The sequence below is a fragment of the Arvicanthis niloticus genome, chromosome X, assembly GCF_011762505.2.
Source record: "Arvicanthis niloticus isolate mArvNil1 chromosome X, mArvNil1.pat.X, whole genome shotgun sequence".
NCBI lineage: Eukaryota > Metazoa > Chordata > Mammalia > Rodentia > Muridae > Arvicanthis > Arvicanthis niloticus.
Genome location: NC_047679.1, coordinates 57,673,281 through 57,697,099, shown reverse-complemented (window position 1 = coordinate 57,697,099; position 23,819 = coordinate 57,673,281). Strand labels below are relative to the sequence as shown.

The 23,819-nt window shown below is 36.4% G+C and overlaps 1 protein-coding gene across 1 annotated transcript in view; it reads left to right on the top strand.

The window, feature by feature from the left end:
• Abcb7 (ATP binding cassette subfamily B member 7) overlaps nucleotides 1-23,819 on the top strand; it is a 141,228-nt gene that overhangs the window by 80,980 nt on the left and 36,429 nt on the right. Inside the window, exon 4 of the mRNA XM_034485184.2 lies at nucleotides 12,968-13,087. Within this exon, the coding sequence (XP_034341075.1) occupies nucleotides 12,968-13,087 (120 nt within the window). The remainder of the gene's footprint in view (nucleotides 1-12,967; nucleotides 13,088-23,819) is intronic.

Sequence of the window (23,819 nt, the reverse complement as noted above, 5' to 3'; positions counted from 1 at the left end):
GAAATGGGGAAAGGGGATGGCATCTGAAATGTAAATAAAATATAAAATAAAAATAAAAAGAAAGAAAATATTGCTTTGTAAAATAGATGAATAAATTGTTTTCTAGAATATTGAGATTTTAAAAAAATATTTTAAAAATGATTTGTTATTTCTGTGTGAATGTGTATGAATACATGCAAGCATGTACATGGCACAGTACACATGTAGAAGTTAGGGGACAACCTTGTAGCGTGTATTCTTTTCATTTTGACCTGGGTGTGGGGAGTTTAACACAGATTGCCAGACCGTTATGGCAAGCACATTTACTTGCTAAGCCATTTTGCCAGCCATAATTGGGAATTTTAGTGACACTTTTATGTAGGAGCTTCTGTCCTGTATGATCTGTAGGATGAACTACAGTAGCATCATCATCATCATCATCATCATCATCATTATTTTGAATGAGCAAGTTCATTAAGTGTATAACAAGCCATAATAAGTAATAGATAGCAAGCAGGGAGTTAGGTATGATATATAGGTAGATAAATGGTCAATAGATAGATACATATACATACACACATAGTAATACATTATCAGATCAAGTATTTAAAACATTCAGCAGTAATCAAAGGGGAAAGTTCTGTTAAGACAGGCAACTGGAATTCCCAAGAAAGATTGTGGTAAAATAGAGTACCCCCTAAGGTGAGGCTTCAGATGAACAAATAATAATAGAAGTAACAGCATCAAATCAAACATACTATACAACAAAAACCAATTAGGAATGTTGAGGATGTCAGCTAGATTTCCTGATTAAGCATTTTCTCTATGACTGAGCCTGCTATGGCTAAGCTTCTGCCTTCTCTTTCTTACTGTAGGTATTTTTATATCATGGGATAAACAATAGTAACCTCTTGTTGAAAATAGCTTACCTTTTAGATGTTTTCAAGGACACAATGTTTTGGTTTTTTTTTTTTTTATTCTTGGGCTGCTTTGCTGTTGTCATTCCTCCCTGTTACAGAGTTAGCAGGGTCATTCCCCTTAGATGCCATGGAGGGCACTTGACATAAACATGCATGGGTCTGAAAGGTGGGGGTACAGAGCAGAGTCCTTTTCTAGAGCTGCCTTCTCAGTGAGATAAAATAGCATATGACAATTTACCAATATAATATACATCACACTGCTGGTGAATGTAGTTTGAACTTAAGGAAAGGACTACTTATTGAAAAAGAAGTACTCCGCTTCATAGTCTTTTTTATGTTAGAAATAATTTCTCATTGATTGGATACGGTCTAAAGCTGGTGATAGTAAGAGGCACTTGCTAGAGCAATCAGAGAACTTTAGCATAAATCTTATATAACCAGAAGATGTGAAAAGGCATCCTGAAGTATTGGAAATTGGAAATTGGGAAAATAATATCTTAGCTTGCTAAAATGAGTGAGACTACAAACCAGTGCAGAAGAATACCTGGAGGACATGGGGAGCCAGTTTTCTGACTCTGATTTCCTACATCATCAGGCACCCTGAGGATCTTCATTTGTTTACTGACTTGACTTACTTTTGGGATAAAGAACTCACTGACTGGCAAGTGTGAACATCAGTCTGCTTGATAGTTACTTTTTTATTATAAGTTGTTAAATGGACTGTCAGGTACAGATCCATCTCATGTACAGCATAATCTATCACCTCCGGTCCTAATCACCACTGCATAAAGTCTTTATTGAGATTTCAGACTAACCGAGCTTAGAAAACAAACCCTGAGGTAAAGAGAAAATAACAATAATTACCTAGCCTTTTCTGACGGTTTATATTTTCCTCTCCTATTCCAAACACATTACAGTTATAATAATGTAGGAGGACTTCTTTGCTTGCTCTCTGGGGCTTTCTGTTAGACATCAACTGAACTTGCTTTTCTTTTGACCTAGCTTTTATCAACTCACTGTTATCTCTAACAGAACTGTAGTATCCATTTTAATTATTCTTTTAATTGAAGTTGCCTTTAGCTTGGTTAAAGAGACAGTTTTCTTCCCTGAATGGTTTGACTGTCCCAAAAATAATACTAAATTAGTTCTTTAGGGAGATGACATTCAGCCAATATGCCAGATTTTACAGAACAGAAACTATTGTAAAAGTTTGGGTTTGGGGGCTTTTTTGGGGGAGAGGGAATCCTTTCTAACGAGAAGTTTTATGTATAAATAGTTTATTTGAAATTCAGCTTGATTTTGTAAGTTAGTCCATTTCCTACTTTTAACATTGAGGAATCTCTGGGGCTGGAGAGATGGCTCAGTGGTTAAAGAGGATTCAATTCCCAGCATCCACATTCTCAGCACCCAGTTCCCAGCTCACAACTGTCTGTGACTTCAGTTTCAGGGGATCCCATACCTTCATACAGACATACATATAGTCAAAATACCAGTACACATAAAATAAAAATAAAGTAAAAAAAAAAGGGATGTCTGTAAAATCAGGATTCTTACATTTTTCATCAGCTAAGAAAAGGACACTTCTTATAACCTTGTCAAAATACTATTTTCTGATTTCTTATTCTCATATTGTCAAAGCTCAGTGGACTGCATTCTCTTGAAATGAGTGAACTCCATATGGAAGCATTTGCTATTTATGTTTGACAACTTTTTTGGCAACCAATACAAAGCTGCCCAAACAGCAAAATATGTATTGAATTTATTAATATAGATATATTTAATATCTGAAAATTCTCCCAAGTGAACCAGTTTAGATGTTTGGAATTTTAAGTTCTTGTACCCTTTTTATAGTTATTAACTATAGGTCTCCTTTTGTAGTGCATTTAATCATGAGATTTCTCTCCTGCTGTTAAGTTGAGTACTATGCCATGTTGAAGATCCATTGTTATGATGAATACTGTTTCATGTAATAAGTATGATTTGTGGCTTTACAGTTATATCCTATTAACTCATACACTTCCACATTTGTTTATGCATGATCACATGCCCCATAATGAGGTTTTGGTCAGCAGAGGATAGTGGTGGTCTCTTAAGATTTTAATGGAACTGAAAAATTCATACTTCTTAGTAAACTTATGTGTCTGAAGAGGGGGCAAGAGAAAAGAAAAACACATGAATAAAAAGGAAAAAAACTCTCCTTCACTGGGATTTGATAACTAAAGAAGAAGAGATCTTGAATTGGAGAGGGAAAGGGCATAAAAGGAGTTGGAAAGGAGATGTTGTAATACAGTACCCATGTATGAAATTCTAAAAACTACTAAAATTTATTTGGAAAACCTGGGGGCTGTAGATGTGGCTCCTTGGGTAAAGTACTTGCTGGTCAAGCATGAGAACATGAGTTCAGATCCTTTGCACCCATGTTAAAAATAAAAACAAAGCTTGTAGTAATAATGTATACTTATTGCCCCAGTGCTGTGGAGTGGAGACAGAAAAATCTGTGCTCACTGGCCAGCCATTCTAGCCAACTAATAAGCTCCAGATTCAGTGAGAGACATCACTTCATAAAAGAAGGTGGAGAAACAATTGAGGAAGATATCTGGATATTACCTTATGGCTTCCCAATGTGCACACATATACCACATACAACAAACACACAGATACACCACATATGCTCCCCCTCCCAAGTTGAAAAACATGCACTGTAAGGTTGTCTCTAATAGACAGGAATGTTTATGGCATGTTATCTCATCACAAGCAAGTTTTTGATGGAAGAGGAAATAAACTAAGCAAACTACCATGAGCACATGTCTGAAAATAGTGACACTCTCCCAAGATGAACCATAGTTAGTCCTTTTGGAGATATTCCAGAGAAAAAATTGTCATTGTGGGAGATGACAGCTCCATTTGTCTAAGAATTTTTCACTGAGAGTAAATAAGCTTAGATCAATGTATGTGGTTGTGTGTTTTTTGTATATTTAAAAGCTTAATATATACATATATATATTATATATATATATATATATATATATATAGAGAGAGAGAGAGAGAGAGAGAGAGAGAAAGAGAGAGACTTATATAAAATGATGTAATGTCATCTATACAGCTATAAAATATGGTTTAAGCTACATGTGTTAGTTACATCTTACTGCTATAACAGAACGTCCAAGAGGAACAATTTAAGAGGAAATTGTATTTTGGCTCATAGTTTTACAAAATTTGAAACTAGCAAATAAAGGGGAGACTGAGAACACAGTCTCCCCTTTTAAAGGCATGCCTCATGTTGCCTAAGTTCCGAAGGCTTTACCTCTTAAGATCTCATTAGTCTTTGAACTTATCAATGGACTATTCCATTGATGTAGTTAGTGCCCTTATAATCTAGTAACCTCAGTAGCACCACCAGCTAAGGACAAAATCTAAGCCTCATGAGCCTTTTGGAGACATGATTCATCTACTAATCATGACTGTTACCCCAAAAAGTTCCAAAAAATTAAAAGTAAAAAGTTTTAATAAGCCAGAGTTAATTTACTATGTTTTTTCTTGCAAATTTATTATATCATGTGTAGAGCATTGATAAATCTGTAATACTATTTTTTAATTTCCTAGTTCTTCATGTCTACTTGCTCTTTACTCGTGGACTTAACTGGAACAACTTGTGATCCTACAAGCTTCATTCTTGGTTTTAAGTGCCTTAGACAGGTATACCATAGTTTAAAAAAGTGTACATATTCCTTATCCCTTCTATGTTTTGACACATATAGCTACCACTATACTATAACTTCTAACAGTACTCAGTCCAGTAACATGTTGTACAGGATTTTAGCCTAGGAGCAATGGGGTTTACTGGTGAGCTTAAGTGTAGAGCATGCTAAAGAATCTAAGTTTCTATAAGCATATTCTGTGATAGTCACACAACCAAATTACCTAATTCTACATTTCTCAGAATGTATTCCTATTAAGAGGTAAATGTATAACTACGTTTGTCTTGGGTGCCCTATGTGATTATTAGGCTGTTTTGTTTTCCTGTGTACAAGTAGATGTCTCTTTTATTATTTGTTTTACTTGCCTATCTTTATTAAGCTTATGAAGCTGTGTATTGATACCAAGTTAAATAAACACTTAAAACTGTCAAAACTTGTAGTGATTTAATAAATCAAGTATTGCATGGGCCTCAATAATATAAAAAATGGTCCTTGTGCATTTAAAAATGGCACAATAAATGCTTATTGAGTGTTCTTTCCTATAATGGTCAAGTTTGTATTTCTTTTCCTTCCTTCCTTCCTTCCTTCCTTCCTTTCCCTTCTCCTTCTCCTTCTCCTCCTCCTCCTCCTCCTCCTCCTCCTCCTCCTCCTCCTCCTCCTCCTCCTCCCCTTCCTTCCTTCCTTCCTTCCTTCCTTCCTTCCTTCCTTCCTTCCTTCCTTCCTTCCTTCCTTCCTTTCTTTCTTTCTTTCTTTCTTTCTTTCTTTCTTTCTTTCTTTCTTTCTTTCCACACAAAGCCAGAAATCAAAATAGACAAGCAAAAGACCAATAAGACAAAAAGGCCCAAACAGAGCAAGCTGAGACAGAAAATCTACAAAAACACCACTGATTTCATTGTATGTTGGCCAACTACTCCCATGCACAGGTCCTCCTGGAGTGTGCTTGACACACATCCCACTGAAGAAAACTGATTTTTTCCCCTTTACCACTGGGTATCAATTACATATAGCTTCTTGCTTAGGGATACAACCCCAAGTCCACTTCCTTCTCCATGTGGCTTGAACCTGTGCAATTCTTATGCGTGTTGTTACAGTCTCTGTGAGTTCATATTTGCATCATGTTTGAACTTGCTGGCGTGGGAAAGGGCTTTTGAACAGGACATCATTAGCACAGGCACTAAGACCAACGGTTAATAAATGAAATTGCCACTTGAGGCTGAAAAGCTTCCGAACACCACAGGACACCATCATTCGAGCAAAGCAGCAACAGCCTACAGAACTGGAAAAGATTTTTCCCAACTACATACTCAATAGAGGATTGCTATCTAGAATACATAAAAATCTGAAAAAAAACTCAATGTCAAGAAAAAATAACCTCATTAAAAATGGGGTACAAAGATATGGTATATTTCCCTAGTCAGAATGGTCAAAATCAATAAAACTAATGACAGTGCATGCTAGTGATTAGGGGGCAAAGGGAAGCACTTGCCTGTGCAAGTACCAAATGTTATAGCTACTGTAGAGAGAATCTCTAGTGTACTGTGTGGAAGCATTACCTGTCAATTAAAACCTGATGGCCAATGAGCTAAGGCAGGATTAGAAGGTGGGACATCGGCAGAGAGAGATAGGAACTCTGGGAAAAGACAGGCATGGAAAGATTTCCTGAACTCAGAGGAAATGGACATATGAAACTAAAGAGAGGTAACCAACCATGTGGCCTATGTAGGTTAGAATAAAAAGGTTATGTAAGTTATGAGCTAATTGGGGAACAAGCCTATGCTTATGTCCTAGGCATTTATTCATGCATACATAAACTCTGAGTTGTTATTTGGGAACTGGAGCATGGGTGAAAAGCCAATGGTTACAAACTACTAAGGAAATCAGTATGGAGTTTTCTCAGGAAGCTGGAAACTGATCTATCTCAACATCCAATTATACCATTCATGGGCATGTTCATGAAGGATTCTACTGCAGAGATGCTTACTCATTCATGCTCACTGATGCTCTATTCATAATAACCAGAAATTGGCAACAACCTAGATATCTATCAACTGATGAATGGGTAATGAAAACATGGTACCCTACACAATGGAATATTAAACTATTAAGAAAAACAAAGTTATTACATTCATAGGTAAATGGATAGACATCATCCTCACATGAGACCACCAGGAAAATGATTCTTGTATTACAATGACTGATTATCCCAGGGACTCTCTGTGTCATTGGGAAGCTTTCTTTCCCTAAGTTTTGCCTGCATTATCTTTAATTAGCACTCATTTGGTTGAGTTTCGTATGTTAAAAAACAACAGTTTAGGAAGTAAAAACAATGGAATAAATTTTACTTCATAGGTGGCAGCATGTTTAACACCCTCTAGATCAAATCAAGGAAGGAGCTATCATAGAAGGAGTGAGTCGGTGTGCTATTCTTATTTGGTATCAGAAACTCATTTTTTTTTGTTTTGTTTCTTTCTTTGTTTTTGTTTTTGTTGGTGGGAGGGGGAGAGTACTAAGACAGGGTCTAACTGTGTAGTCTAGGCTGACCTTGAACTCATGGAGATCCTTCTGTCTCACCCTTCCAAGTACTGGGATAACAGGAATGCACCACCACATCTGGCTCTATTTTAAAACTTCTTAACTGAATAATTGCATACCTTTGACTAAAACAAATTAATTTTGTAAAAGACTGTTTGTTACTCTCTATGGACTTCCAAGTCTGCTTGTAAATTAATCCTCTGATCAGTCATGAATGTCTTAAACCCATCCCTTTCAAGCTAATATCTGAGTTGATAAACCACTGAAAAGAGGAAAAATAAATGATGTCCTGAGGAAGTTATCAGTTTCCCTAATGTTTCTGAAAATAGTAGAATACACATTGTATGCTGGTCACCATCCAACCCAATGTTTTGGATTTTACTTAAATGTGTAAGTTCATTAATTTGACACATTAAGAATTGTTTTCTTCTATAATTTTGTTGAAGATATTTATTGGCCCTTTAAGTTGGGAATCTTCACTCTCATCTATACGTATTATCCTTAGGTTTTGTCTTCTCATTGTCTCCTGGATTTCCTGGATGTTTTGTGTTAAGAACTTTTTGCATTTTGCATTTTGCATTTTCTTTGACAGTTGTGTCAATGTTTTCTATGGTATCTTCTGCACCTGAGATTCTCTCTTCTATCTCTTGTATTCTGTTGGTGATGCTCTAGTCTATGACTCCTGATCTCTTTCCTAGGTTTTCTATCTCCAAGGTAGTCTCCCTTTGTGATTTCTTGATTGTTTATACTTCCATTTTTATGTTCTGGATAGTTTTGTTCCCTTGTAATTCTTTAAGGGATTTTTGTGTTTCCTCTTTAAGGGCGGCTTTTACCTGTTTACCTGTGTTCTCCTCAAGTTCTTTGAGAGTGTTATTTATGTCCTTCTTAAAGTCCTCTATCATCATCATTAGAAGTGATCTTAAATCTGAATCTTGCTTTCCTAGTTGATAGGGGGAATTCAGGACTTTCTTGTGTGGGAGAACTAGGTTCTAATGATGCCAAGTACCCTGGGTTGCTGATGCTTATGTTCTTGTGCTTGCCTTTGACCATCTGGATCTCCTTAGTGGTACCTCCCCTGTCTCTGACTGGAGCCTGTCTTTCCTATTATCTTGGTTGTATCAGAACTTTGTGGGGTGGGTGTAACTACTGGGGTTAGAGTTGGAGCCCAAGATCTGCTCAGTGCTCAGGCACAGACAGGAAGGAACCAGTGCTCCAGGCCAGCAGTGAATTTGTGGGTCCTAGTGGGTCCCAGCTACTCCATTTGGGGCAGGTGTTGCTTTCTCCTTACCTAAGATACTGCCTGGGTTAGAGCTCCTGGGAGCCCCGCTTCCTCTGGATTCTGTGAGATTGGGGGCAGAGCTGCTGCCCAGGATCTGCTCAGTGCTCGTGCCAGATCGGAAGAAACTGACATGGGCCAAGGACAAGGAAATAGGCTGCTTGACAGGAATATGACATTGGCCAAAGACAAGGAAGTAGGCTTCAAGCAGGAATCTGATATTAGACTAGAACAAAGAAGTAATTTTAGGTAGGAGTCTAAATCGTAGGCTACAACAAAGAAGTAATTTCAGGCAGAAATCTAAATATTAGGCCAGAACAAAGAAGTGATTTCAGATGGGATTCTAAATTTTAGGCTAGAACAAGGAAGTAGGCTTCAGACATGAAAATGACCTTGGGCTAGGATAGGGAAGTAGGCTCAGATACTTTGGTCATCCTGATAAACCCTTAGAAACAGATATAGATGAGAGTGAAGATTCTCAACTTAAAGGGCCAATAAATATCTTCAACAAAATTATAGAAGAAAACTTTCCTAACCTAAAGAAAGAGATGCCAATGAACATACAAGAAACCTATAGAACACCAAGTAGACTAGACCAGAAAAGAAATACCTCCCGTCACATAATAATCAAAACACCAAATACACAAAACAAAGAAAGAGTATTAAATGCAGTAAGTTTGTGTTTCTAATAACTGTATCTATTTTTCTCCCCTTTGGGCCAACTTGTTTTTGATAATTTTCATCCCTTTGTTAACTCACTGAGATTTCCAAATATTTTCTTGTAAACTCGTTTTTCAAAAAAAAAAAAAAAAAAAAAAACAATTTTGAAGATGAGTTGAGCTACATTTACATTCTATATGTCTATGTAGAGTCAAACAAAAAGTCTGAGGCATCAGCCAAAGTAAAGGAGACATAAAGTGAATGTAGAATTACCAAACTTTCATCCTGGTTTCACTCACTCTGGGTCCCAAAAGAATCAAAGCTTTGGTGGGTGTTTTGTTTTGTAAGCAAAAGCAGCTTCTAAGTGCCTGTTAAGACTCATACTCACTACTAGTTTTGCAGTGTAATGAGGCCTGAGTATCATGGCCAGGTTTTAAATGTAAGGCTATTTAGCTATAGCAGGAGAGCTACAGTGTATACATTCTTGTAGTGGTGGAGGAAAGAAGAGCCACTCCAACTTTTGTAGTCTTTTAAAATATATCTCTATAGCACTCAACCTTAGAGAGCTTTTGCTGTCATGTTAGAGTCATCAGTACATTTTGTTTTGGTTTTTTATTTTTTATTTAGAATCTTACTAGGGAGTCTAGGCTGGTTTCCTATGATTCTCCTGCCTCTGCCTCCAATATTATGTTTCAAAATACTGCTTTTAAATTCTATTGTGAAAATTATTTTTGAAAATGAATTTTATAGTTCTTGCTTATATGTAAGGGATACTAAAAGAAAAGGTATTAGAATATCAGTCACTTCAAGAAAAGCTGCTAGAATATCATCAGTTACTTCAGCAACTTCTACCCTTTCATTTTCTTTAATTATTGCTTGATAGTTTTTCTATATTTTATATGCAAGTATAGAAAGTATATTTTCATCTTTAAAAAAATCCTTTTGTTATTGTGTTTATGTGTATATGTCTGCCTGTCTATATGTGTTTATCTGTGTTCCATGATATTTGTGAAAGTCAGAGGACCACTTGTTGCTGATGTCAGTTCTCTTTCACCTTGTGGGTTTCTGGGATTGAACCCAGGTATCAGACTTGGTTGCAAGCACCATCTCACATTAAAAAAAAAAAAAAAAAAAAAAAAACAATTATTGTCATCATCTTGATAATTCCATTTCTTTAAGAATGTTATCTTAAAGTGGGTATGTATATTTCTTTCAGCATTATTTATATATACAACTATATTCAACTGAGTTGAAGTGATGATGCATAGTTGATTTAAAGGTGATAAATTAGTTTTAAGCTACTGGCTGGTTTCTTTCTAGCTGTAGATAAAATGCGTTTGTTTGTCAGGATTACTACTGGCTGTCTAGCATGAAATAACTGGTATTTTTGGAAGATGATGTATTACCTTTCAGGGTCTACATGATGGTCCCAATTTTATTTTTTCTGGTGCAGTAGGAATAAGTTGGTTTAAAATTCTTTAAAACTATCTCAGGCCCTAAAACACTTCTTTGACTTAGCCTCTACTTTTAAAAAAAATCATTTTTCAAACTTTATAGTTTATCAAAACTCTAACTGAAGTCATGTCCTTTACAGCTTAATGGACTCATAATGCATGATTACACAACTTCAGAACCCATTTTGTTAAATGAAGTGGTGACATTTTATGCACTATTAAGCCAACTAGAATAATTTTCTTGCTCTTAGCTGTAACTTCTCTGTGTCCTTATTGAAAAATTTCTGGGGTGTGTTGTAGAAGGTTTTGACAGGAGGGAATGTTCCTAAAGATATGTGGAAACAGGACCCTTTTTCCATTACTCCATCAAGAAAAATTAGGCAGACAAAACTTGTAAAATGGGAAAATGGTTGAAATGCCCCCGTTTATGTTATAATGCATTAAATTATATTTATTTTATGATTGTTCAATTGGAAAAAGTGGATTTTAAAATTATTGCCTTATTCCTTTTTAAAATGCCTTACTAACTCATGAGTATGTGTGTATGTGTAAAATAAAACACAGGAACTATACTTGTGCCATCTTAAGGATTTGAAACAGCTCAGGATGACAGTCTTTCTGTTTTGTATAATATGAACAGTTTTATTTCTCTTCCTCTTTGTACAATAAACTGTCTAAAATACAAGCAAAGGAGTTTTCAGAACTTTATGAGGGTGATCATGATATAAAAGTCCCCTATGTTTTATGATATACTGTCCTGGGTTTGTTGTATGTTAGCTTCTGCCTATTCAAAGCTATACAAAATCACATTAAGTTGTATAACTTTTTTCTTTTTAGAAATCAATTTGAATTTGTATGTAATACGAATTACAGGAAATACAAACTTGTAAAAGAATATAAACATTTATTAGTTATTCTCTTCACTTGAGCTCTTTTGTTAATGCGTTTAGAGTATTTTTTAAAATTTTGTTTCTATTAATACAACCCAGGCATAAACATTATTATAGACAAATTTTTGTTTCCTTATTTAGTATTTTTAAAATTTTAGTTAACTCTGGTGTAAAGTTTTCTTTATTAAAATTTTATTTTTATTCATCATGTGAGGTTCATTATGAGATTTTCAAACACATATCTTACTGTGCACGGCTTGTACTTACTCTATATCAACTCCTCTTCTCTGGCTTACTAGTCCCTTTCCTTTCACCTGCTTTCACATGTACAGACCACTTACACAACATATTTAAATTTCAATTATTCATATAAAAAATGTGATATTTTCATTTTCACCAATGGCAATACTGCCTTATGTCATTGTCTTCTCTTCTTGTAGACCCTTTCCTTTTAGCACATAGTCCCCCTTCTAACTTATATATAAACAAAGTATATGTTTGAATATGTGTTCTTCATTCAGTATTGACTAAATATATGCTGTCAGCCATTCCATTTGGTATTGAGTTGTAACTATGAATACAAAATAGAGTTAATGTTCAAATGGAATTTGTGTTCTAGTAGAAGCAGATGTCAAATAATTGTACTGCTACACACACACACTGAGTTTTTAAAAAAATTACTTGTTTGCTTATTTTTTTATTTGGGGGTGGTGCATGCCATGGTGCCTCTGGGAAAGATTAGAGGTTGATAGTTCTCTTTTAACTATGTAGATCTCAGGGATAAAACCTACTTCATTAACCTTGGTAGCAGGTGTCCTTACCTGATGCTAGCTGGCCCTATTTATATAGTTGCTGACTGAAATAGATCCTTTTAAAGAAAGGAATCACGAAGACAGAAAAGGTACCTTTGATTATAGGGTAAACTTACTAGATATGGAATAGAGTGAATACAGGGAGATAAGTTAGGAGGCTATTACAGTGATTTGGGGGTTTATTTGGTAAGAATTAATGATTACTTGAATTATACTAGTGATTGGAAATGGAAAGAATTTGACAGATTCAAGAGATCTTTCAGGTAAAATCAATTCAATTTAGAACACAGTAGTCAGATTATTTTTAGCAGAAGTTTTCAGAAGTGGATATCTGCAATGTTTTTCTGCATTTCCTAGATTTTTATACAATTCTACATTACTAAATTTTGGTTATAGCTAGTAAAATTGCTCAGCAGATAAAGGTGTTTGCTGCCAAACCTGAGAACCTGAGTTCCTTCCCAGGAACCTTCTTGGTAGAAGTGAAGAACTGATTCTTAAAAAATTCCATTTTTTGACATCCACATGCATGCTTTGCCTTGCACACACATACACACACACACACACACACACACACACACACACAGAGAGAGAGAGAGAGAGAGAGAGAGAGAGAGAGAGAGAGAGAGAGATTTATGAATGAATGAATGAATGAATGAATATACTATAATAATTTCATTATAATATAGGGAAAATTGTTTATACTTGAAGTGGCATTATTTACTGCTTTGTTTTCTCTCTTTCAACAGTTAAAGGATGTTGATACTAGAAAAATTATTAAAGCCATGCTTTCTTATGTGTGGCCCAAAGACAGGCCAGATCTACGAGCCAGAGTTGCCATCTCCCTGGGATTTTTGGGTGGTGCAAAGGTAAGACTGTTTTGTTAAAAGATACTATAACTTTTTCTAGTGATAAACTCTGGGTTAGTCTAAGCAAGTTACTGTCAGTGGAACATGGTCAACTTTGAGGACTTTCATTTCTTTATATAATTATTTTATTCATTGAGTAGAAATTGTATGATACAAGATGATTTCTGAATCAAAAATCTGAGTCATAAGTTAATGGAATTCATTCTTAAAATAAGTATATAAGCTGCAAAAACGTTGTCTGTAAGAAAGCATATTGAATTCTATAAAAGAAGTTCCTTAGAGCCTTGGTGGAGCTTATTTCTGATAAATTGAAAAGGAAAAGACAAAGCACATCTGTGGTCATAAGAGCCACAAAACCTCAGTGCTCTCAGTGTTTTAAGTGTAGGAACCCACGGGATATTTTAAAGACACCCCTCAGTTTTAAATTCATGTGTCCTATTATTTGCTCATTCTTTCCCCTGCCCTGAAATATCTTGAGAATGTATACAAAATCCTGTTTTGATATTCACTATGTAGTATCCAAATGAAAAAGCTAAAAGATTCATACAATCTGAAGAGAAACCAGAGTATAGATACTCAAATGTAAGTGATGTATGTAGATAAGACAAATTTCTTCTCTCAAATCATACAAGGGCAAAGCAATTTTCTTTTATTACTGAGAGACAGCATGGGACACTAATGATTTAAAGAAGTACTATTCTACTGTTGTGGGGTTTTAGAGGAAAGATAGTAACAATCACCATGGTGAAGAATGAGGAAAGATTTTGCAAAGGGAATGACTAAAGTCCTGTATAAGTCAGATTGTTAGAGAAGTAGAGATAATTTGGACAGTGGCCTAGTGAGAACATATAGTATGTGTAAGAAGTGCATAATCCATCTTGGCTCCATTGAAACAGTAGTAGTAAATCTAGAGAGAATATGTTCCTAATATAAAATACCTTCACCATAATGTAAGATTCATAATGTGAAAAATAAGAGCTTTAATATTGAGTAAACATACTAATATGTTTAGAAGTATGCTTTAATAAGTTAATCTGGCTCTGTTGTAGAAGAGGATTAAAGTTGTACCAGATCTACTCTAGGGATGCCATCCATCCATTCCATGCTTTCATATGGCAAATAGTTTCAACTAGTCATGAAACCAGTGATAGTCTAGGCAAGAAGTAACAGTAGACTGTACTGAAGTCATGGTAGAAAAATGATTATGAGAGGAAAAAATATCAGAAATGTTGTGAGGCAGTATTAAGACATAGCAACAGGTTGGTGACAGGGAACAAAAATCAAAGGTGATGCCAGGAATGCACTAATGATTTCAACACAAGTAGGTAGTAAGTCAAATTGTGTTTGTAGAATGGAGATAGCACTTTTGGACGTGCTGAGATGCTAGCACGTCTAGATAGAGAGCAGTGCATTCAGGAATACAACTGCAGAGCGAGCCCAGGAGACAGACCAAGGTTGGAGAAACAAAGAGATGATAGTTGAAAGATTACAAATTAAGGAGATTGCCAAAGACATGAACAGGGCAATTGAGGACAGAACCTTTGTTCCATACAGAAGTAAGCAGAAAGAAAGAGTAAAGCCATAGCCAGACTCTTCATTTTCATATTTTTCTCGCCTGAGGGTTCTGTTGAGGACCTTCCCACTGCACTTGTCCCATTCCTGAGGAGAGTATCAATCAAGTGATTGAGCAACAGTCTATACGTCACTGTATTTGTTTAAGCTGAATAGAGAACATTATTAGAAATTAAGTTTGTAGCTAATGTTGAAATTTTTAACATTCATGTACACTTTTCCACATTGTTGGCTGGTGAATTATCTTTACATACACATTATTAAAGAGAAAGATGACTCTGAGCTACTATTTAAGGGAGAAATAGTGAATTGATCTTTATTTCTTTATTAGCTAAATGTATATACCTTGTTAACAAGTAAAAGGCAGATGGTTTTCTGGACTTTCTTGTGAATTGAAGAGGGCAGGTTAGAACATGACTAATTAGTCTAGCTAAAGGGAGGAGCCTTCAGTAATGACATTTACATTAGGATTTATTTTTAGAGTGAATCCCAGTCCTTCAGAAATACAGATTTCTGTTGCTTGGTGACAGGTCAATATCAAGGTGTGAAATCTAGCTAAGCTAACATCGTTGATGATTAAAATATTTTTAGAACCCTAATATTTGATTCTTTAGCCAACAAATAAAACTCATAGAATGAAAATTGCTGTTCCAAATTCTTGCAAGCTAATTAGAAGGCAACTAAAATGTATAGAGAAATGCTTTTAAAACTATATTTGCTTTCTCTTAGATCTGGAAAAGGAAGAGGTAAATGGACATTATGAGTGCCTATAGAAAGTAGCATATAGAAAATACTTTTTTAAGACTGAAAATAGATTCTTTTTTCATACAATATATCCCAACCACAGTTTCCCCTATCTCCACTCCTCCCAGCTCCTCCCCACTTACCCTCCCAGATTCACTCCACTTCATTTCTGTTCAGAAAAGAACAGACCTCCAAGAAACAACCACCAAACAAGATACAATAAAACAAGGCAAAAGTCTTTCTATTCAGGCTGGACAAGGCAACACAATAGGAGGAAAAATCCCAAGAGAAGCCAAAAGAGTCAGATACATGCTTCCACTGTAAGGAGTCCCACAAGAACACCAAGCTACATAACTATAACATCCATGCAGAGGACCTAGCTCAGACCTAGCTCCCTGATTGTCTCTTCAGTCTCTGTGAGCCCTTCTTCAGTGATTTTGTGGGCTGTGTTCTTGTGTCCTTCATCCCCTCCAACTCCTACAGTGTTTCTTCCCTCTTTTTGACAAGGGTCTCTGAGCTCCAGGGGACGGACCCAATAGAGACCTCCAACTCTAACTCTCTCTCTCTCTCTCTCTCTCTCTCTCTCTCTCTCTCTCTCTCTCTCTCTCTCTCTCTCTCTCTCTCTCTGTGTGTGTGTGTGTGTGTGTGTGTGTGTGTGCGCATGCACATGCATAATGTCTGACTGTCTTTGCACCCATTCCCATATGCTGCTGGAGGAAGCCTCTCTGTTGCTGATTGGAAAAGTCACTTATTTACAAGTATTTTCAATGACCTGAGTGGAAATTGTCCTTGACAATTGGGCCCCTGCTGTCAAATTTTAGAAAGCAACCTTTGGCCTACCATCATCCTAGGGTGTTTAGAGGTCTTCATAGGACCCCCTTGGCCAAAAACTCAACTGAATGTAACTTAGTCCCACCATTGGAAGCCTTGTCTGGCTACTAGAGACGGCCAGTTCAGCCTCTGTGTCCCCATTACTACTCAATACCATCAAATATCCCCCAATTCCAGCCGTCTCTGTCCACACTTTCTCTTCATCCCATCACATGGTACCCCTCTTCTGTTTCTACCCACCCCCCACTCCACCCTTAAAATCTATTCTATTTCCCTTCCCAGGCAAATGCTGGCCTGCCCCCTCCCCCTACCCAGAGCCCTCCTCTTTACTTAACCTCCCTGGGTATATGGATTATAGCATGATTATAATTTATTTAACAGCTCATATCTACTTATAAGTGAACACAGCATTATTTTTCTGGGTCTGGGTTACCTCACTCAGGATGATATTTTCTAGTTCCATTCACTTGCCTTCTAATTTCCTGGTGTCATCATTGTTTTTAATAGCTGAGTAGTTAGTACTCCACTGTGTAAATGTACCACATTTTCTGTATCCATTCTTCCAATGAGGACATCTAGGTTGTTTCCAGTTTCTGGATATTATGAATAAAGCTACTAAGAACATAGTGGAGCAAGTACCCTTGTGGTATATGTTCAGTAGTACAATATCTTTCAGGTATATGCCCAGGTGTGGTACAGCTGAATCTATTTTTTTCAATTCTTTATTTTTATTTTAATTTTATATTTTATTTACATTTCAGATGCCATCCCTTTTCCCCATTTCCCCTCCCTAGAAAATCCCTATCCCATGCCCCCTTTTCCTTTTTGCTTTTATACAATTTTTTAAAATGTTAATCAAAGGCTTTATAAGTTTGATAATGCTCAATCAGAAGTGTAACCCAATACTCAACCTAGATATATAAACTATCTTTGACTGGTGGAGACACGTGAACGTCTGCCTCCATGCCACCCCTCTCTTTCTCTCTCTTTCTCTCATCACCTAGCTTCACCCTTCCTGTTAAAATAAAACTTTTCTCTCAAAATGCAATTAGAGCATAATTATTCCTAATTGTACCAGTGAGGTACAAGATAGTCCTAATACCCAGTCCATCATTTTGTTGACTAACCAGAACCTCTGTCATCTCTCCTAACTAAAACACTTAGTTTTGAACCTGGCTTTTTTCTTGGCTTTAGAAAGAATGTCAGCTGAAAGCCATCCACTCAGATCTATTCTCTCAAAGTAAGTAGCCAGGATTGGCTATGAGACTATAGGTCTTCAACCCCATCAGAAATCCAGAATGACTGAGTTAACTGAAATTATGAGAAGCACTAAGCATAGCTTCTAAAACTTAGTCAATTTATAGAGACCGCTGAACACCTGGAAAGCCCCTATACTATCAAACATTGGAGCATCAAATCTTCAGCCTTCTGGCCCAGAATCATCTGACAGACCTTAGTGATGCAGAATTATTAAGGGCTGATTACTCTTTCTAGGCAGATAGAATCAGTCGACTATTCTGCAAGTGTGTCCTTTTCTGGACAGTAATTTGTCTGTAGATGGAAAGAGGCAATTCGTGCCTAGTGGCTGTCACCACACAACTGGAGTAACTCCAAGGATGCTCAATTTCTTCTTAGAATCCAAGACAGGAAGCTGTCAGGAGCAGACAGGTCTCTAATCAAAATGAACATTAATATAGAAATATTTGTAATGGCAATTCTATGGACTTCTGACGTTTTGAAAACCAACTATCCATGTAAGGTAACCTGAACTGTTGTCTGTTAACTCCTCTCAGCTATTTCTAAATAAAATATGGAAAACACCCTAACAATAAACTCAAAGCCCTGAATTTGCTATAGTCCCTTAACTCATAGGCTAACTGTCCCAAATCAATTAAAAAAGTTAAAGAAGGACTGGGTCCAAGCCTTGTATTCCTAAATGTGTTATACAGGCACAATGCCCATGAGAGTATCAATATTCATCTCACTTTTGTATCAATAAGAAGCTCATACCAATGAAAACCTTAAATTTGAAATCAAAGTAAATTTTGTACCATTTAAGAAATTATAACTTCATCTTGATATTAATTATACAGATTTCTACCAATAGGTTATGGCTATGCAGTAAGTCCTACCTAATCCTCCCTGTTCCAACAAAACCACTACTTTTCCCTAGAAAGACAGACCACTATTAACCACCTTAGTCCCCAAGCCCAGGGAATAGGGGTGCTGACTCTTCTTTAACTTCTTCAAGCTGATTATGGGCGTTGAGATATTAGAAGGGGGTGGAGGGAAGAGTAAATTGATAAGCCTCTGACACTGTGTCTTCACTGCATCCCAATGGAATTCCAGGACATCGGAGGTTTGGGCAGGTCTGCTCAGTATGCTTGATGAGTAGATACACCAAGGTTGTGTATTCTGCAATATACAATTCTCAGAACAACTTTAGTATCAAGAAAAAATTTTTTTTCCTAGAGGGCCGACATTTTTTAAAATATGTTGGTTCTAACAACTTTTCTTTTTTTTCCCTTTTTAAAATTGGTTGTAATATTTACATTTCAAATTTTATCCCCTTATCCCATTCCCCCCACCACCCAGGAACCCCTTATCCCATCCCCCCTCCTTGTGCTTCTATGAGGGTGTGATTTTCCAGTTTCTGTGATACTGTTTCCATTAACATAAACTGCCTCCTAAATTTCTAAATCCTTCCCTTGGTGTTATTAAATCTCCTATTTTTCTTTTTTTCTCTCTTATTTCTCCTTTTTCTCATCTCTCTTTTTTTATTGGGTATTATATTTACCTTTCAGATTTTATGCCCTTACCCCACATCCTCCCACCACCCAGAAACCTCCTATTCCATCCCCCCTCCTCATGCTTCTGATCTTAGCCATTCTGACTGGTGTGAGGTGGTATCTCAGGGTTCTTTTGATTTGCATTTCCCTGATGACTAAGGATGTTGAGCATTTCTTAAGGTGTTTCTCAGCCATTCGAGTTTCCTCTGTTGAGAATTCTTTGTTTAGCTCTGTACCCCATTTTTTAATAGGGTTATATGGTTGTCTGGAGTATAATTTCTTGAGTTCTTTGTATATCTTGGATATTAGCCCTCTATCAGATGTAGGATTGGTTAGGATCTTTTCCCAATCTGTTGGTTGCCATTTTGTCTTATTGACAATGTCCTTTGCCTTACAGAAGCTTTGCAATTTTATGAAGTCCCATTTGTCAATTGTCAATTCTTGATCTTAGAGCATAAGCCATTGATGTTTTTTTCAGGAACTTTTCCCCTGTGCTAGGTATTTGAGGGTCTTTCCTACCATCTCTTCTATTAGTTTCAGTGTATCTGGTTTTAAATGAAGGTCTTTTATCCACTTGGATTTGAGATTTGTACAAGGAGAAATGAATGGATTGATTTTCATCCTTCTACATGTTGACCTCCAGTTGAACCAGCACCATTTGCTGAAAATGCTGTTCTTTTTCCACTGGATGGTTTTAGCTCCTTTGTCAAAGATCAAGTGACCATAGTTGAGTGGGCTCATTTCTGGATCTTCAATTCTATTCCATTGATCTTCCTGCCTGTCTCTGCACCAATACCATGCGGTTTTTATTACTATTGCCCTGTAGTATAGTTTGAGGTCAGGGATGGTGATTCCCCCAGAAGTTCTTTTGTTGTTGAGAATAGTTCTCGCTATCCTGGGTTTTTTGTTGTTCCAAATAAATTTGCAAATTGCTCTTTCTATCTCTATGAAGAAGTGATTTGAAATTTGATGGGGATTGCATTGAATCTATAGATTGCTTTTGGCAAGATGGCCATTTTTGCTATATTAATCCTGCCAATCCAGGAGCATGGGAGATCTTTCCATCTTCTGAGATCTTCTTCGATTTCTTTCTTCAGAAACTTGAAGTTCTTGTCATACAGATCTTTCACTTGCTTAGTTAGATTCACTCCAAGATATTTTATATTATTTGTAACTATTGTGAAGGGTGTCGTTTCCCTAATTTCTTTCTCAGCCTGTTTATCTTTTGAGTATAGGAAGGCTACTGATTTGTTTGAGCTGATTTTATATCCAGCCACTTTACTGAAGTTGTTTATCAGGTTTAGGAGTTCTCTGGTGGAAGTTTTAGGGTCACTTAAGTATACTATCATATCATCTGCAAATAGTGAAATTTTGACTTCTTCCTTTCCTAGTTGTATCCCTTTGACTTCCTTTTGTTGTCTAATTGCTCTAGCTAGGACTTCCAGTACTATATTGAATAGGTAGGGAGAGAGTGGGCAGCCTTGTCTAGTCCCTGATCTTAGTGGGATTGCTTCAAGTTTCTCTCCATTTAGTTTGATGTTGGCTACTGGCTTGCTGTATATTGCTTTTACTATGTTTAGGTATGGACCTTGAATTCCTAATCTTTCCAAGACTTTTAAACATGAAAGAATGTTGAATTTTGTCAAATGCTTTCTCAGCATCTAGTGAGATGATCATGTGGGTTTTTTCTTTGAGTTTATTTATGTAGTGTATTACATTGATGGATTTCCGAATATTGAACCATCCCTGCATTCCTGGGATAAAGCCTACTTGATCATGATGGATGATTGCTTTGATGTGTTCTTGGATTCAGTTTGCAAGAATTTTATTGAGTATTTTTGCATCAATATTCATAAGAGAGATTGGTCTGTAGTTCTCTTTCGTTGTTGCGTCTTTGTGAGGCTAAGGTATGAGCATAATTGTAGCTTCATAGAATGAATTGGGTATTGTTCCTTCTGTTTCTATTCTGTGGAGTAGTTTGAAGAGAATTGGTATTAGGTCTTCCCTGAAGGTCTGATAGAATTCTGCACTAAAACCATCTGGTCCCAGACTTTTTTTGGTGGGGAGATTTTTAATGACTGCTTCTATTTCTTTAGGGGTTATAGGACTGTTTAGATGGTTTGTCTGCTCCTCGTTTAACTTTGGTACCTGTATCTATGTAGAAAATTGTCCATTTCATCCAGATTTTCCAATTTTGTTGAGTATAGGCCTTTGTAGTAGGATCTGACTTTTTTTTAATTTCCTCTCTTTTTGTTGTTATGTCTCCCTTTTCAGTTCTGATTTTATTAATTTGAGTAATGTCTCTGCGCCCTTTGATTAGTCTGGCTAAGGGTTTGTCTATCTTGTTGATTTTCTCAAAGAACTAGCTCCTGGTTTTATTGATATCTTGTGTAGTTCTTTCTGTTTCAACTTGGTTGATTTCAGCCCTGAGTTTGATTATTTCCTGCCATATACTCCTCTTGGGTATATTAGCTTCTTTTTGTTCTAGAGCTTTCAGGTGTGCTCTCAAGTTATTAATGTATGCTCTTTCCATTTTCTTTTTGTGCGCACTTAGAGCTATGATTTTTCCTCTTAGTACTGCTTTCATGGAGTCCCACAAATTTTGATATTATGTGTCCTCATTTTCATTTAAATCTAAAAAGTCTTTCATTTCTTTCTTTATTTCTTCCTTGACCAAGTTATCATTGAGTAGGGCATTGTTCAGTTTCCACGTGTATGTGGGCTTTCTGTTGTTTTTGGCCATGTCAAAGACGAGTCTTAGTCCATGGTGGTCTGTTAGGGTACAAGGGATTATTTTAATCTTTTTGTATCTGTTGAGGCCTGTTTTGTGACCAATTATATGAACTATTTTGGAGAAGGTACCATTAGGTGCTGAGAAAAAGGTATATTCTTTTGTTTTAGGATGAAATGTTCTATAGATGTCAGTTAAGTCTAATTGGTTCATAACTTCTGTTAGTTTCATTGTGTCTCTGTTTAGTTTCTATTTCCACAATCTGTCCATAGCTGAGAGTGGGGTGTTGAGAACTCCCACTATTATTGTGTGAGGTGCAATGTATGCTTTAAGCTTTAGTAAAGTTTCTTTTTAAGAAGTGGGTGCCCTTGCATTTGGAGCATGGATGTTCAGAATTGCAAGTTCCACTTGGTACATTTTTCCTTTGATGAATATGAAGTGTTCTTCTTTATCTTTTTTTGATTACTTTTGGTTGAAAAACAATTTTATTTGATATTAGAATCGCTACTCCAGCTTGTTTCTTGGGTCCATTTGCTTGGAAGGTTGTTTTCCAACCTTTTACTCTGAGGTACTGTCTGTCTTTTTCACAAAGGTGTGTTTCCTGTATGCAGCAAAATGTTGGGTCCTGTTTATGTATCCAATCTGATAGTCTATGTCTTTTTATTGGCGAATTCAGTCCATTGATATTAAGAGATATTAAGGAAAAATGAATGTTGTTTCCTGTTATTTTTGTTATTGGCAGTGGAGTTATGTTTGTATAGCTACCTTCTTTTAGGGTTGTTGGAAGATTACTTTCTTGCTTTTTCTAGGTTGTAATTTCCCTCCTTGTGTTGGAGTTTTCCACCAATTATCCTTTGAAGTGCTGGATTTGTGGTAAGATATTGTGTAAATTTGGTTTTGTCATGGAATATTTTGGTTTCTCTATCAATATTGATTGAGAGTTTTGCTGGGTATAGTAGTTTGGCCTGGCATTTGTGTTCTCTTAGGGCCTGTATGATATCAGTCCAGGATCTTCTGGCTTTTATAGTCTCTGGTGAGAAATCTGGTGTAATTCTTATAGGTCTGCCTTTATAGGTTACTTTGCCTTTTTCCCTTACTGCTTTTAGTATCTTCTCTTTGTTTTGTATATTTGATATTCTGATTATTATGTAACGGGAGGTATTTCTTTTTTGGTCTAGTCTATTTGGGGTTCTGTAGGCTTCTTGTATATTTAAGGACATCTCTTTCTTTAGGTTATGAAAGTTTTCTTCTATAATTTTGTTGAAGATATTTTCTGGCCCTTTAAGTTGGAAATCTTCATATTCATCTATACCTATTATCCTTAGGTTTGGTCTTCTCATTGTGTCCTGGATTTCCTGGACGTTTTGTGTTAGGAGCTTTTTACATTTCACATTTTCTTTGACCGTTGTGTCTATGTTTTCCATGGTATCTTCTGCACATGAGATTCTCTCTTCTATCTCTTGTATTCTGTTGGTGATGCTTGTGTCTATGACTCCTGATCTTTTTCCTAGGTTTTCTATCTCCAGGGTAGTCTCCCTTTGAGATTTCTTTATTGTTTCTACTTCAATTTTTAGATCCTGGACCGTTTTGTGTAATTCCTTCACCTGTTTGGTTGTGTTTTCTTGCATTTCTTTAAGGGCTTCTACCTGTTTACCTGCATTTTCCTCAAATTCATTGAGAGTGTTGTTTATGTCCTTTTTAAAGTCCTCTATCATCATCATGAGAAGTGATTTTAATTCTGAGTCTTGCTTTTCTTGTGTGATGTGGTGTTCAGGACTTGCTATGGTGGGAGAACTGGGTTCTGGTGATGCCAAGTAACTTTGGTTTCTATTGTTTACATTCTTACACTTGCCTTTTGCCATTTGGTTAGCTGTAGTGCTACTCCCACTCACTGGTTCTGACTAGAGTCTGCCTTTCCAGTTATCTTGCTTGTGTCAGAACTCCTCGGGGTCCAGATGACTCTATGATCCTTTGCTCCAGCTGCTCTGGGTACAGTGGTTCCTCTAGGATATTTCAGGATATGGTGTCTCCACGGTAGTAGACCAGCTAGGTTTGCTACTCTGAA